We start from the raw sequence: 15093 nt of genomic DNA, 5'->3' as shown, positions 1-15093 counted from the left end.
TTTTTTGTATTTATTTAATGCCTCATCACTACCTACTTCCTTTAATTCTCTAAATGCTTTTTTTTGTCACTTATTGCACCCCTAACAGCTCTATTTAGCCATATTGGTTTCCTCCTATTTCTAGTATGTTTATTCCCATACGGTATATGCTGTGCACAGGTCCTATCCAGGATGCTAATTAACGTCTCCCATTTTCTTTGTGTATTTTTGTGTCTCAGGCTATCGTCCCAGTTAATTGCACCAAGATCCTCTCTCATCTGTTGGAAATTTGCCCTCCTGAAGTTTAGTGTCCTTGTAACCCATCTATTACACATCTTTTTAGAGGATACATGAAAACTTATTATTTTGTGATCACTATTTCCCAAGTGACCACCAACCCTTATATTTACTATGTGGTCTGGCCTGTTGGTTAATATTAGGTCTAGCAGTGCCCGCCTTCTTGTTGGGTCCTGAACCAGTTGTGAAAAGTAATTGTCTCTCATAGTTGTCAAAAACCGATTACCTTTGCTGGAACTGCAGGCTTCTGTTCCCCAATCTATTTCAGGGTAGTTGAAGTCCCCCATAATAAATTTATTTATTTCTATTTTCCCATTAGGGATAGGGTTGGGGCTAGGGTTAAGGCTGGGCTTAGGGTTGGGGCTAAAGTTAGGGTTATATTTACGGTTGGGATTAGTGTTAGGGGTGTGTCAGGGTTAGGGGTGTGGTTGGGGTTATGGTTGGGATTAGGCTTAGGGGTGTGTTGGGGTTAGGGGTGTTAGGGGTGTTATTCTGCGTTGAAAAAGTAAAACAGTGGTCCTTCCCTTCCGAGCTCTCCCGTGCGCCCAAACAGGGGTTTACCCCAACATATGGGGTATCGGCATACTCAGGACAAATTGGACAACAACTATTGGGGTCCAATTTCTCTTGTTACCCTTGAGAAAATAAAAATTTGGGGGGCTAAAAAAAACATTTTTGTGGGAAAAAAATAAACTGTAGTGAAACACTTGGTGGTTCAAAGCTGTCAAAACACATCTAGATAAGTTCCTTAGGGGGTCTACTTTCCAAAATGGTGTCACTTATGGGGGGTTTCTACTGGGGGGTTTCTACTGTTTAGGTGCAAATGCAACGTGATGCCTGCAGACCAATCCATCTAAGTCTGCATTCCAAGTGGTGCTCCTTCCCTTCCGAGCTCTGCCATGCGCCAAAACGGTGGTTCTTCCCCACATATGGGGTATCAGCATACTAAGGACAAATTGGACAACAACTTTTGGGGTCCAATTTCTCTTGTTACCCTTGGGAAAATACAAAACTCGGAGCTAAAAAATAATTTTTGTGAAAAATTTTTATTTTTTTATTTTCACGGCTCTGCATTATAAACTGTAGTGAAACACTTGGCGGTTCAAAGCTGTCAAAACACCTCTAGATAAGTTCCTTAGGGGGTCTACTTTCCAAAATGGTGTCACTTGTGGGGGGGTTTCAATGCTTAGGCACATCAGGGGCTCTCCAAACGTGACATGGTGTCCCATCTCCATTCCAGTCAATTTTGCATTGAAAAGTCAAATGGCGCTCCTTCCCTTCCGAGCTCTGCCATGCGCCCAAACAGTGGTTTACCCCCACATGTGGGGTATCAGCGTACTCAGAGCAAATGGCACAACAACTTTTGGGGTCCAATTTCTTCTCTTACCCTTGAGAAAATAAAACATATTGGAGCTGAAGTAAATTTTTTGTGAAAAAAAGTTAAATGTTTATTTAAACATTCCAAAAATTCCTGTAAAACACCTGAAGGGTTATTAAACGAATTGAATGTGGTTTTGAGAGCACCTTGAGGGGTGCAGTTTTTAGAATGGTGTCACACTTGGTTATTTTCTATCATATAGATCCCTCAAAACGACTTCAAATGAGATGTGGTCCCTAAAAAATATTGGTGTTGTAAAAATGAGAAATTGCTGGTCAACTTTTAACCCTTATAACTCCCTAACAAAAAAAATGTTTGATTCCAAAATTGTGCTGATATAAAGTAGACATGTGGGAAATGTTACTTATTAATTATTTTACATGACATATCTCTGTGATTTAAGGGCATATATATTCAAAGTTGGAAAATTGCAAAATTTTTCAAAATTTTCACCAAATTTCCGTTTTTTTCACAAATAAACGCAAGTTATATCGAAGAAATTTTACCACTATTATGAAGTGCAATGTTACGAGAAAACATTGTTAGAATTGCCAAGATCCGTTGAAGCGTTCCAGAGTTATAACCTCATAAAGGTACAGTGGTCAGAATTGTAAAAATTGGCCCGGTCATTAATGTGCAAACCACCCTTGGGGGTAAAGGGGTTAAAGTGTTGTCACAGTTTGTGTAGATATAATCATTTATACTTGGAAATAAAGATGTGGTTACACGAATAGGCCGCTTGATGTCAGCAGAGAGTTGAAGAAGAGCCCTTTATAATAAGGAAAAATTCTTAGGCCTTTTTAACAATAGTAATATATTATAAGATGGTTAGAAAGTTTTAATACAGGAAATCCTCAACTAAAACTGCACCTTTGCATCTACAGTTTCCCCTGGGTTGTTAGGAGGGCTTTTGGGATACCGCTCTTCAACAAATGCAGCTCTTCTCCTAGATGACTGTTTTTCCAGTAAGGGGTTAACTCCTTTAGAGTTTTATTATTCAAAGAGCATGAGGCTGTTTAAATCGAAAAAGCAGTCAGTTCAGCCAGTGTATAAGAGAAGCTGGGGGGACTGTGTCAGGTGAGGAGTCTCACCCCCCCCTCCAAATACCTGAGGCATTATGTGAGGGATAGCTGCCATGAGTGGTATTTTCACAGGCAGTAGAGACCTCAGAGTGTGGCAGGGCAGGAGTGCACTCAGATAGAAAATGGAGCTAAGTAGATTCTTACCTGCTGTGGGTGATAATTGATTTATACCCTTGTAGATTGTGAGCCCTCTCGGGCAGGGTCCTCTCTCCTCCTGTACCAGTTGTGGCTTGTATTGTTCAAGATTATTGTACCTTTTTTATTATGTATACCCCCCTCACATGTAAAGCGCCATGGAATAAATGGCGCTATAATAAATAATAATACACACTGCTCAAAAACATAAAGGGAACACTTTAACAACAGAATATAACTCCCAAGTAAATCGAACTTCTGTGAAATCAAACTGTCCACTTAGGAAGTAAAAACTGTTGGACTATCAATTTCACATGCTGTTGTGCAAATAGACAACAGATGGAAATTATTGGCAATTATCAAGACACTCTCAATAAAGAAGTGGTTCTGCAGGTTGGGACCACAGACCACATCTCAGTACCAATGCTTTCTGGCTGATGTTTTGGTCACTTTTGAATGTTGGTTCACATTCGTGGTAGCATGAGACGAACTCTATAACCCACACAAGTGGCTCAGGTAGTGCAGCTCATCCAGGATGGCACATCAATGCGAGCTGTGGCAAGAAGGTATGCTGTGTCTGTCAGCGTAGTTTATAGAATAATGGCGTGCACACTGAAAATTAGTACCAGGTGCAGGCTGAAATTGGAATATATCCAATTAAATTGTAAGTTCGGGAAAAAACAGCCGCACTCAAAATATCGATTTTCAAATGCATATCAGGCAAACATTTATTGAAGTCACCACAGTAAAACAAAAGGGTGTTGAGGTAACGTTTCGACGTAATGGATCTTTTTCAAACCTCGCTGGAAGAGACAATAGAAATACACCAAATTAGACATTGTGAAGGAAAATGAACAAGAGATAATGGTACATGAAATATGGGAACATCCCAGTGCAAGTACACATAGTGCCAGGTATATACAGGTCAAATGTAGGTTATCTACAGCAGAATACATTGGTCAAATACGTGCATATATGTGGGGATATATACAAGATTATATGCAATTTATACACATATACAAATCAATTATTGCCCAAAAGCAACTGATGGCTGTAAATTCCGTATTCATAAACAGGTTTAAGCTAAATGCAGCGGAAACGAAAGTGGCGGGCACCACATAAGATCCACATCCAAATAAGAAAAGGAAAAGGCACAATTATGCTAATGCTGAGGAGGTGTAAACATGAGAGGCTGACCTTATGGCCGGGATCACACATGCGAGAAACACGTCCGTGTCTTGCATGTGAAATCCAAGCTCTGGCGCCGGCACTGCAGAGCGGAGCGTGCGGCTCCATGTGTTGCTATGCGACCGCACGCTCCGCTTTGGAGTGCCGGCGCCAGAGCTTGGATTTCACATGCGAGACACGAACGTGTTTCTCGCATGTGTGATCCCGGCCTAAGACAAAGTATGGTAAATTGAGGAGAGAAACCGCAGTACAATGTGAGGGCTCCTGAGGAGAGCTGTGGGAAAAGAAGGTAGACTGAACAAAAACGTGAAAGGAATAGAAAAGGAAAAAGGTTTGGGAAGTAACATACCAATACATTTTGGAGACAAGAATCTGGTAAGGCACGGTTAGTGGGTATGGTCCCAATAGAAACTGAGCGAATACTATAATGAAGAAGACCTGTAAGACATGCCCAGGGATAAAGTAGTAGTTTCCAAGAATCTAGCGTGGTGGTATAGTAGATAGTTACCTGCGTGTCTGGAGTGTCCGGGTTCCAGTGGTGCTGTGTACGATCATTGATGGTCAGTGGGTTAATGTAGCGTCCAAACAGGAAGTAAGGCAGGTGGGGAGTTGAGCGGGGAGAGGGGGAGTGCCTGCGTCATACAGATGGTGGGAGAGAGGCTAGGGACGCAGACGCTGGCATACGCCTGTGTGAAACACAGCGCGCGCATGCACAGTGTGCACCAGGGGAATGAGCGGGGAGAAGGAGCGCCTGCGTCATGCAGATGGTGGGAGAGGCGCTAGGGACGCAGATGCTGCCGTGCGCACCAGGGGCCACAGTAAAAGGACGTACTCTTGATATGAGAGCGGTGCTAAAGGGGGCGGGCGCATGCGCACTGGGCGGGAGCAGCTAGTGTCCAGAGGCTGGAGGCGCTTCCAGGAGACAGGCCAGTACACCAGGAGACGTGGAGGGGGCTGTAGGAGAGCAACAACCCAGCAGCAGGAACACTACCTCAGCCTTTGTGCAAGGAGGAACAGGAGGAGCACTGCCAGAGCCCTCCAAAATGACCTCCAGCAGGACACAAATGTGCATGTGTCTGCACAAACGGTTAGAAGCTGACTCCATGAGGATTGTGTGAGTGCCCGACGTCCACAGATGGGGTTGTGCTCACAGCCCAACACAGTGCCGGATGCTTGGCATTTGCCACAGAACGCCAGGATTGGCAAATTGGCCACTGGCCCCTGTGCTCTTCACAGATGAAAGCAGGTTCACACTGAGCACATGTGACAGTCTGGAGATGCCGTGTAGAGCCATCTGTTGCCTGCAACATCCTTCAGCATGACCGGTTTGGCAGTGGGTCAGTAATAGTGTGGGGTGGCATTTCTTTGGAGGGCCGCACAGCCCTCCATGTGCTCGCCAGAGGTAGCCTGACTGCCATTAGGTACCAAGATGAGATCCTCAGACCTCTTGTGAGACAATATGCTGGTGCGGTTGGCCCTGGGTTCCTCCTAATGCAAGACAATGCCAGACCTCATGTGGCTGGACTGTCAGCAGTTCCTGCAAGATGAAGGCATTGAAGCTATGGACTGGCCCACCCGTTCCCGCGACCTAAATCTGATTGAACACATCTGGGACATCATGTCTCGCACCATCTACCAAGGTCACATTGCACCACAGGCTGTCCAGGAGTTGGCGGATGCTTTAGTCCAGGTCTGGGAGGAGATCCCTGAGACGACCATCCGCCGCCTGATCAGGGGCATGCCCAGGCATTGTAGGGAAATCAAACAGGCAAGTGGAGGCCACACACACTACTGAGCATCATTTCCTTTTCTTGAGGCATTTCCACTGAAGTTGGATCAGACTGTAACTTCATTTTCCACTTTGATTTTGAGCATCTTTCCAACTCCAGACCGCCGTGGGATATTAGTTGTGATTTACGTTGATTATTTTTAGGTTTTATTGTTCTCAGCACATTCCACTATGTGATGAATAAAGATTACCTGTTTCCTGACGGGGGACAGCCCCTTTATGGCTACTGTAACAGACTGGGTGGTGGTACCACTGTGCTGTGATTCAAGGAAAGCCTGGAGGGGCGTGACCTGGTGGCTCACTAAGTCCGACCTCGGGTTCACGGCAGCCGATGATACCACAATCCAAAGAGGGATGAGGGCGACAGATCCAGATGCTTCTCCAGGACTGACTTCCGGTGAATGGCTGCTGATTCCCGGGGGACAGGAGGCAAGAACGGCCAGGAATGGTAAACTTGGCAAGCGGTACAGCTGGTATAGTGACTGGCATGACAGACACAGGCAGGCAGGTACTGGTTGTCAAGACTGGTACGTTGGCATGCAGGTGCAGGCGGGCATGGCTGATACACAGGCAGGTATACTGGGATACGAGCATTGCCACCCGAGAACTAGTAAACATGTTTTAGAAACAGACTAATAACGTTGCATAGGCACCTCACATCAGATGGAGGTTCCTTAAGTAGTAAGTGTCTCCCAGCCATTGGCCGGCACACGCTGTCCCTTTAAGAGGACGGGACTACGCACGTGCCCTAATCACAGTGCCTGGTGATATGCGAGCCATGTGCAGACCCCGGGCACCAGGAGCAGGGGGAAGGAGTGCGGGACCATGGTGGTGAGGGAGTCTGTGTCCCTGCCGGGAGAGAGGGGCGCATCGCTGCCGCGATGAGCTTTTGGGGAGTGTTTCATAACCCTCGGACTGGCCGTCTTCTCTCCTGTCTTGAGTGTGGCAGCTGCATAGAAATACATGCTGTTACACTTAGGTCAGAAGAGCAGACGGGAAATTCGAGGATTGCGATGCTATCCTCAGGCGAGTAATATGGCAGTCCGACCGCATCCAGTGACACTGGTGCAGAGGGGTGGGCGGAATTATGGGCATGGAAATAGGTCAATATTGATTTATCATTTACATACTCTTGGCTAGCCCGCACTCATGTACATGTGAAATTAATGTTACCCCTCGCCCGCCCATAATCCCACTGTCCCCTCTGCACTGGCATCACCGATTCAGTCAGACTGTCCTATTACTCTCCCGAGGATCGTACTGTCTGTGTGCTCTCCGGACCTAAGCGTCACAACATGTTTTTCTATGCAGCTGTCACGCTTGGGTCAGGAGAACAGACGTCCAGTTTGAGGATTGTGATGCAATCCTTGGACATATGTGAGTCTGACTGAATCACTGACTCTGGCAGAGGCGTTGGAGGGATTTGTGATCTCGATTTCTTTTATATTGGAAAAAACCATTAGTCCTAGGTGTTAAGAGGTTCCGCGAACATGGAAGCTCTTCGGAACCAGGTTCACTACGACTTGCAGAACAGAAGGGTCAGGCTCACAGCAGCAAGCGGTTTGTAGATTCCCTGTATGTTGGGCCCTTACTAATTGGGGGAGTCAGACATAATGTAGTATACAAGGAAGCTGAATTAATGTAAAAATGGAGGCTTTGTGACTTTTCGGTTTCAATGATAGGAATGTATATAAAGACACAATTCATCAGCACACCACAATTAATGAATACATGTACTCCACTATAGCAAAACAGCAGGTACTTGGTTACCATTTTTTTTTCTTTTATCTTGAATGTTAGGAATGATCTCCGAACATTTGTAAAAAGGGGATTTGATTGGTTGTGTAGAAATTCATGAACTGTTGTAACATTTCAGATTCATTCTAAAATTTGCTTTTCTATTCAAGTTTTGAAGGCTATGTTACTTTCCAACATTTTCTCAGGTGCCTGCAAAGTTTGCACAGTACTAAAAATATGAATGTATGTGTGTAATATATATAATTTTTATTTGATATATTTTTTTTCAATAAGGATTTATTCAGTATTAGGTATAACAAGCAATTTCCAGAATATTATTCCAAGCTGCTCTCAAACAATGAGTAAATCTGCACAATATGTACAAGTTTCAGACACTATAGGAGCAATGTAGGGGACAGAAATTTTAGAAACAAAGGGAAATTACATCAAGGAACACAAGAGGAAGCATGGAGAAATAATCTTCAATAGGGGGAAGTTACAACTTTTTGGTCTTAGTTTGGAACTCATTTATGGCTCTCCATAACTTGGTAATTCCCAGATAAACCTGACAAATAGGCATCATGATACCCTCAGCTTTCTCACACCTCCAGTGTTTGGGGCTTTCAGAAACCTGTGATGGATAGGGTAAGGGGTTCTCTACCTCCTAAATATAATCTTGTACTTTGCTTCCTGAATTTGGCAGAAAATAGAAAGTTTGTGTGAGTGTGTGAGTAATTGCTGAATTCTATTCAAGAATGGATAAAGTTGTTTAGTTCTCTCTCCCATGTCAGCAGGAGTGGGGCTGGATTATCCAGCAACGTGTATAGCAATGATATACTATGGGGACCCACAGGTGGCTCCAGGAGAAAAAATATATAGGAATTTAAACATATTTCTTAACTCTTTTGTTTTGCAGAAAAGGACTTCTACCAAGTTTGGAGGATTTACTTTTCTACACAATTGCTGAAGGACAAGAAAAAATACCAGTTCATAAATTTATCACTGTAAGTTACTATTTATATTTAAATTATTATTCATTTTTATAGCGCCATTTGTTCCATGGCGCTTTACGTGTGAAAAAGGGGCATACATAGACAAGTACATAGACAAGTACAATCAACATGAGCAATACAATGCACACACAGGTATAGAAGAAGGGAGGACCCTGCCAGCGGTGGCTCACAGTTAAAGGGGATGGGTGAGGATACACTAGGAGAGGGTAGAGCTGGTTGTGCAGCTGTTCAGTAGACTGAGGATCACTGCATGTTGTAGGCTTGTCGGAAGAGGTGGGTCTTCATGTTCCTTTTGAAAGTTTCTGTGGTAGGCGAGAGTGATGTGTTGTGGTAGAGAGTTCCAGAGTATGGGGGTAGCACGAGAGAAGTCTTGTATGCGGTTGTGGGAAGAAGACATAAAAGGATAGTAGAGAAGGAGTTCTTGAGAGAATCGAAGGTTGCTTGTGTGTAAGTACCGGGAGACCATGTCACAGATGTATGGAGGAGACAGGTAGTGGCTGGCTTTGTATGTTATAGGGTTTTGAGCAGGAGCCTCTGGACAATAGGAAGCCAGTGAAGGGCTTGGGAGAGAGGAGAGGCTGGGGAATAATGGGGAGACAGGTGAATTAATCGGGCAGCAGAGTTTAGGATAGATTGGAGCGTTGCAAGAGTGCTAGAGGGGAGGCCAGAGAGTAGGAGGTTGCAATAGTCAAGGCGGGAGATGATGAGGGCGTGCAGGAGCGTTTTTGCAGTTTCTTGGTCAAGGAATGTACGGATCCGGGAAATATTTTTGAGTTAGAGTCGGCAGGAGGAGGCAAGGGTTTGCATATGTGGCTTGAAAGAGAGGGCAGAGTCAAAGATCACCCCGAGGCACCGAGCATGTGGGACTGGGGAAAGTGAGCAGCCATTAACATTGATGGATAGGTCTGGTTGAGGGGTAGAGTGAGATGGGGGAAAGATGATGAATTCTGTTTTTGAGTACAAAAGATTAAATAGCTGACAGACATTGTAGGATTTTGGTCAGTAAGGAGGTGATGTCAGGTCCAGATCGGTATATCTGCGTGTCATCAGCGTAGAGATGATACTGTAGACCGTGGGATTCTATGAGCTGTCCTAGGCCAATGGTGTAGATGGAGAAGAGAAGGGGTCCTAGAACTGCGCCTTGGGGAACACCAACAGACGAGGTGAGGTGGTGTGAGAGATGGAGACACTGAATGTCCGGTCTGTTAGATATGACGAGATCCAGGATGGGGCCAAATCTGTGATGCCAAGAGATGACAGAATCTGTAGCAAGAGGGAATGGTCCACTGTGTTAAAGGCAGAAGACAGGTCGAGGAGGAGGAGGAGGACTTGCTCTTGGCGGTTAGTAGGTCATTGGTGACTTTAGTTAGGGCAGTTTCAGGTGAGTGATGTGGTTGGAAGCCAGATTGTAATCGGTCAAAGAGGGAGTAGGAGGAGAGGTGGGCGGGACAGTTCATGATGGATATGTTGTTCCAGTAGTTTGGAGGTATAAGGGAGAAGTGAATTTGGGCGATAGCTAGACACAGAGGATATGTCGAGGGAGGTTGAAGAGATTTGTTAGGGTGGGATGAAGACTGTGGCGAGGTTAAGGATGAGGTGGGACGGGAGCGGGTCAAGCGTGCAAGTGGTGAGATGTGATCTTGACAGCAGCATGAATAGCTGATCTTCTGTCATGGTGGACAAGCTAGTTTTGGATGAACAGGGCTGAAGAGTTAAGAGGAGGGGCATTGGGGGCTGCGGGCCAAAGCTTTCTTTGATTGTATCGATCTTCTGCTTAAAGAAAGAGGCAAAGTTTTCATCTAGTTAGGAGTATGCTAATCCAAACAATGGTATTGTTTGCTTAAATTACTTCCAAATCCAAATTTTGAAGGGGTTTTCCCACAAACAAAAGTACATCTAAATTAATAGATTTTGGAATAATACCATATACTCGAGTATAAGCCGACCCGAGTATAAGCAGAGGCACCTAATTTTGCCACAGGAAACTGGGTAAGCTTATTGACTAGTATAAGCAGGGTATGCATTGTCCCCTCATCCCTGTCCTGGTATGTGTAGTTCCCCCCATCCTGAACTGGTATGCATGGCTCCCCCGTCCTGTCCTGGAATGCATGACTCCCCCGTCCTGTCCAGGTATGCATGGCTCCCTCGTCCTGTCCTGGTATGCATGGCTCCCTCGTCCTGTCCTGGTATGCATGGCTCCCCCGTCGCTGTCCTGGTATGCATGGCTCCCCCGTCGCTGTCCTGGTATGTATGGCTCCTTATTACCTATCCTTGTATGAATGGTTCCTATTAAAGGGAACCTGCCACCCCCCAAAATCGATGGTGAGGTAAGCCCACCGTCATTAGGGGCTTATCTACAGCAGTCTCCCTTAGGCGTGGAGGGAATATTCATTACCTTAATGAGCAGGGCCATGTAACCACTCGGCACAGGATGAGCTGTCGGCGCCAGGACCAACGAGATGCTGCAAGGGCGTGCAGGAAGGTGAGTAGGATGTTTTCTGGAAGCCAGCAGCTGCGGGTGTCACTGCGCGCTATTAGAGAAATATAGGGTATGTGCACACGTCAGGATTTCTTGCAGAAATTTCATGAAGAAAACCGGAAATTTTCTGCAAGAAATCCGCTTTTTTTTTTTGCGTTTTTCTCTCCGTTTTTTTTCGCGTTTTTTTTTTTTTTTTAGCATATTGCAAGCGAAATTAGCTTGCAGAATGCTAAAGTTTTCCAAGCGATCTGTAGCATCGCATAGAAAACTGACTGACAGGTTGGTCACACTTGTCAAACATAATGTTTGACAAGTGTGACCAACTTTTTACTATAGATGCTGCCTATGCAGCATCAATAGTAAAAGATAGAATGTTTAACCCCTTTACCCCCAAGGGTGGTTTGCACGTTATGGACCGGGCCAATTTTTACAATTCTGACCACTGTCCCTTTATGAGGTTATAACTCTGGAACGCTTCAACGGATCCTGGTGATTCTGACATTGTTTTCTCGTGACATATTGTACTTCATGATAGTGGTAAAATTTCTTTGATATTACCTGCGTTTATTTGTGAAAAAAACGGAAATATGGCGAAAATTTTGAAAATTTCGCAATTTTCCAACTTTGAATTTTTATGCAATTAAATCACAGAGATATGTCACACAAAATACTTAATAAGTAACATTTCCCATATGTCTACTTTACATCAGCACAATTTTGGAACCAAAATTTTTTTTTGTTAGGGAGTTATAAGGGTTAAAAGTTGACCAGCAATTTCTCATTTTTACAACACCATTTTATTTTAGGGACCACATCTCATTTGAAGTCATTTTGAGGGGTCTATATGATAGAAAATACCCAAGTGTGACACCATTCTAAAAACTGCACCCCTCAAGGTTCTCAAAACCACATTCAAGAAGTTTATTAACCCTTCAGGTGTTTCACAGGAATTTTTGGAATGTTTAAATAAAAATGAACATTTAACTTTTTTTCACAAAAAATTTACTTCAGCTCCAATTTGTTTTATTTTACCAAGGGTTAAAGGAGAAAATGGACCCCAAACCTTGTTGTACAATTTGTCCTGAGTAAGCTGATACCCCATATGTGGGGGTAAACCACTGTTTGGGCACATGACAGAGCTCGGAAGCGAAGGAGCGCCATTTGACTTTTCAATGCAAAATTGACTGGAATTGAGATGGGACGCCATGTTGCGTTTGGAGAGCCACTGATGTGCCTAAACATTGAAACCCCCCACAAGTGACACCATTTTGGGAAGTAGACCCCCTAAGGAACTTATCTAGAGGTGTAGTGAGCACTTTGACCCACCAATTGCTTCACCGAAGTTTATAATGCAGAACCGTAAAAATAAAAAATCATTATTTTTTCACAAAAATTATCTTTTCGCCCCCAATTTTTTATTTTCCCAATGGTAAGAGAAGAAATTGGAACCAAAAAGTTGTACAATTTGTCCTGAGTACTCTGATACCCCATATGTGGGGGTAAACTGTTTGGGCGCATGGGAGAGCTCGGAAGGGAAGGAGCGCCGTTTGACCTTTCAATGCAAAATTGACAGGAATTGAGATGGGACGTCATGTTGCGTTTGAAGAGCCACTGATGTGCCTAAACATTGAAACCCCCCACAAGTGACACCATTTTGGAAAGTAGACCCCCTAAGGAACTTATCTAGATGTGTTGTGAGAACTTTGAGCCCCCAAGTGTTTCACTACAATTTCTAACGCAGAGCCGTGAAAATAAAAAAAAAAAAAATCCCCCCAAAATTATTTTTTAGCCCCCAGTTTTGTATTTTCTCGACGGTAACAGGAGAAATTGGACCCCAAAAGTTGTTGTCCAATTTGTCCTCAGTGTGCTGATGCCCCATATGTGGGGGGGAACCACCGTTTGGGCGCATGGAAGGGCTCGGAAGGGAAGGAGCGCCATTTGGAATGCAGACTTAGATGGAATGGTCTGCAGGCGTCACATTGCGTTTGCAGAGCCCCTAATGTACCTAAACAGTAGAAACCCCCCACAAGTGACCCCATATTGGAAACTAGACCCCCCACAAACTTATTCAGATGTGTTGTGAGAACTTTGAGCCCCCAAGTGTTTCACTACAGTTTATAACGCAGAGCTGTGAAAATATAAAATCTTTTTTTTTTCCCACAAAAATTATTTTTTAGCCCCCAGTTTTGTATTTTCCCAAGAGTAACAGGAAAAAAATTGGACCCCAAAAGTTGTTGTCCAATTTGTCCTGAGTACGCTGATACCCCATATGTTGGGGTAAACTCCTGTTTGGGCACACGGGAGAGCTCGGAAGGGAAGGAGCACTGTTTTACTTTTTCAACACAGAATTGGCTGGAATTGAGATCGGACTCCATGTCGCGTTTGGAGAGCCCCTGATGTGTCTGAACAGTGGAAACCCCCCAATTATAACTGAAACCCTAATCCAAACACACCCCTAACCCTAATTCCAATGGTAACCCTAACCACACCTCTAACCCTGACACACCCCTAACCCTAATTCCAACGATAGCCCTAACCACACCCCTAACCCTAATCCCAACCCTATTCCCAACCGCAAATGTAATCCAAACCCCAACCCTAACTGTAGCCTTAACCCTAACTGTAGCCTTAACCCTAACTGTAGCCTTAACCCTAACCCTAGCCCTAACCCTAGCCCTAACCCTAGCCCTAGCCCTAATGGGAAAATGGCAATTAATACATTTTTTTAATTTTTTTATTTTTCCCTAACTAAGGGAGTGATGAAGGGGGGTTTGATTTACTTTTATAGCGTTTTTTTTAGCGGATTTTTATGATTGGCAGCCGTCACACACTGAAAGACGCTTTTTATTGCAAAAAATATTTTTTGCGTAACCACATTTTGAGAGCTATAATTTTTCCATATTTGAGTCCACAGAGTCATGTTAGGTCTTGTTTTTTGCGGGACGAGTTGACGTTTTTATTGGTAACATTTTCGGGCACGTGACATATTTTGATCGCTTTTTATTCCGATTTTTGTGAGGCAGAATTACCAAAAACCAGCTATTCATGAATTTCTTTTGGGGGAGGCGTTTATACCGTTCCGCGTTTGGTAAAATAGATAAAGCAGTTTTATTCTTCGGGTCAGTACGATTACAGCGACACCTCATTTATATCATTTTTTTATGTTTTGGCGCTTTTATACGATAAAAACTATTTTACAGAAAAAATAATTATTTTTGCATCGCTTTATTCTGAGGACTATAACTTTTTTATTGTTTTGCTGATGTTGCTTTATGGCAGCTCGATTTTTACGGGACAAGATGACGCTTTCAGCGGTACCATGCTTATTTATATCCGTCTTTTTGATCGCGTGTTATTCCACTTTTTGTACGGCGGTATGATAAAAAAGTGTTTTTTGTCCCGTTTTTTTTTTTTTCTTACGGTGTTTACTGAAGGGGTTAACTAGTGGGACAGTTTTATAGGTCGGGTCGTTACGGACGCGGCGATACTAAATATGTGTACTTTTATTGATTTTTTTTTTTTTATTTAGATTAAGAAATGTATTTATGGAAATAATATATATATATATTTTTTTTTTTCATTATTTAGGTTTTTTTTTTTAATTTTTATTTTTTTTTACACACTTGTAAAAAATTTTTTTAACTTTTTTACTTTGTCCCAGGTGGGGACAATACAGATCGGTGATCTGCCAGTTTACACAGCACTCTGACAGATCACCGATCTGTCTGAGTGCTGCAGCGTTACCAAGTGCCTGCTCTGAGCAGGCACTTGGTAAGGCACCTCCCTCCCTGCAGGACCCGGATCCGCGGCCATCTTGGATCCAGGACTTGCTGCAGGGGGGGAAGGTAGGAGACCCCCGGAGCAACGCGATCACATCGCGCTGCTGCGGGGGGCTCAGGGAAGCACGCAGGGAGCCCCCTCCCTGCGCGATGCTTCCCTGCACCGCCGGCACATCGCGATCATGTTTGATCGCGGTGTGCCGGGGGTTAATGTGACGGGGGCAGTCCGTGACCGCT

The 15093-nt window shown here is 44.1% G+C and overlaps 1 protein-coding gene across 2 annotated transcripts in view; it reads left to right on the top strand.

The window, feature by feature from the left end:
* Window positions 1–15093, top strand: part of GLS (glutaminase) — a 618398-nt gene that overhangs the window by 41140 nt on the left and 562165 nt on the right. For both annotated transcript variants that reach the window (XM_069733841.1, XM_069733840.1), the window contains exon 2: window positions 8502–8589. In XM_069733841.1, coding sequence (XP_069589942.1) covers window positions 8502–8589 — 88 coding nt within the window. The remainder of the gene's footprint in view (window positions 1–8501; window positions 8590–15093) is intronic.

The sequence above is a fragment of the Ranitomeya imitator genome, chromosome 7 (assembly GCF_032444005.1).
Source record: "Ranitomeya imitator isolate aRanImi1 chromosome 7, aRanImi1.pri, whole genome shotgun sequence".
Lineage (NCBI taxonomy): Eukaryota > Metazoa > Chordata > Amphibia > Anura > Dendrobatidae > Ranitomeya > Ranitomeya imitator.
The sequence above is the reverse complement of the archived record's forward strand: the minus strand, read 5'-3'. Positions and strand labels throughout refer to the sequence as shown.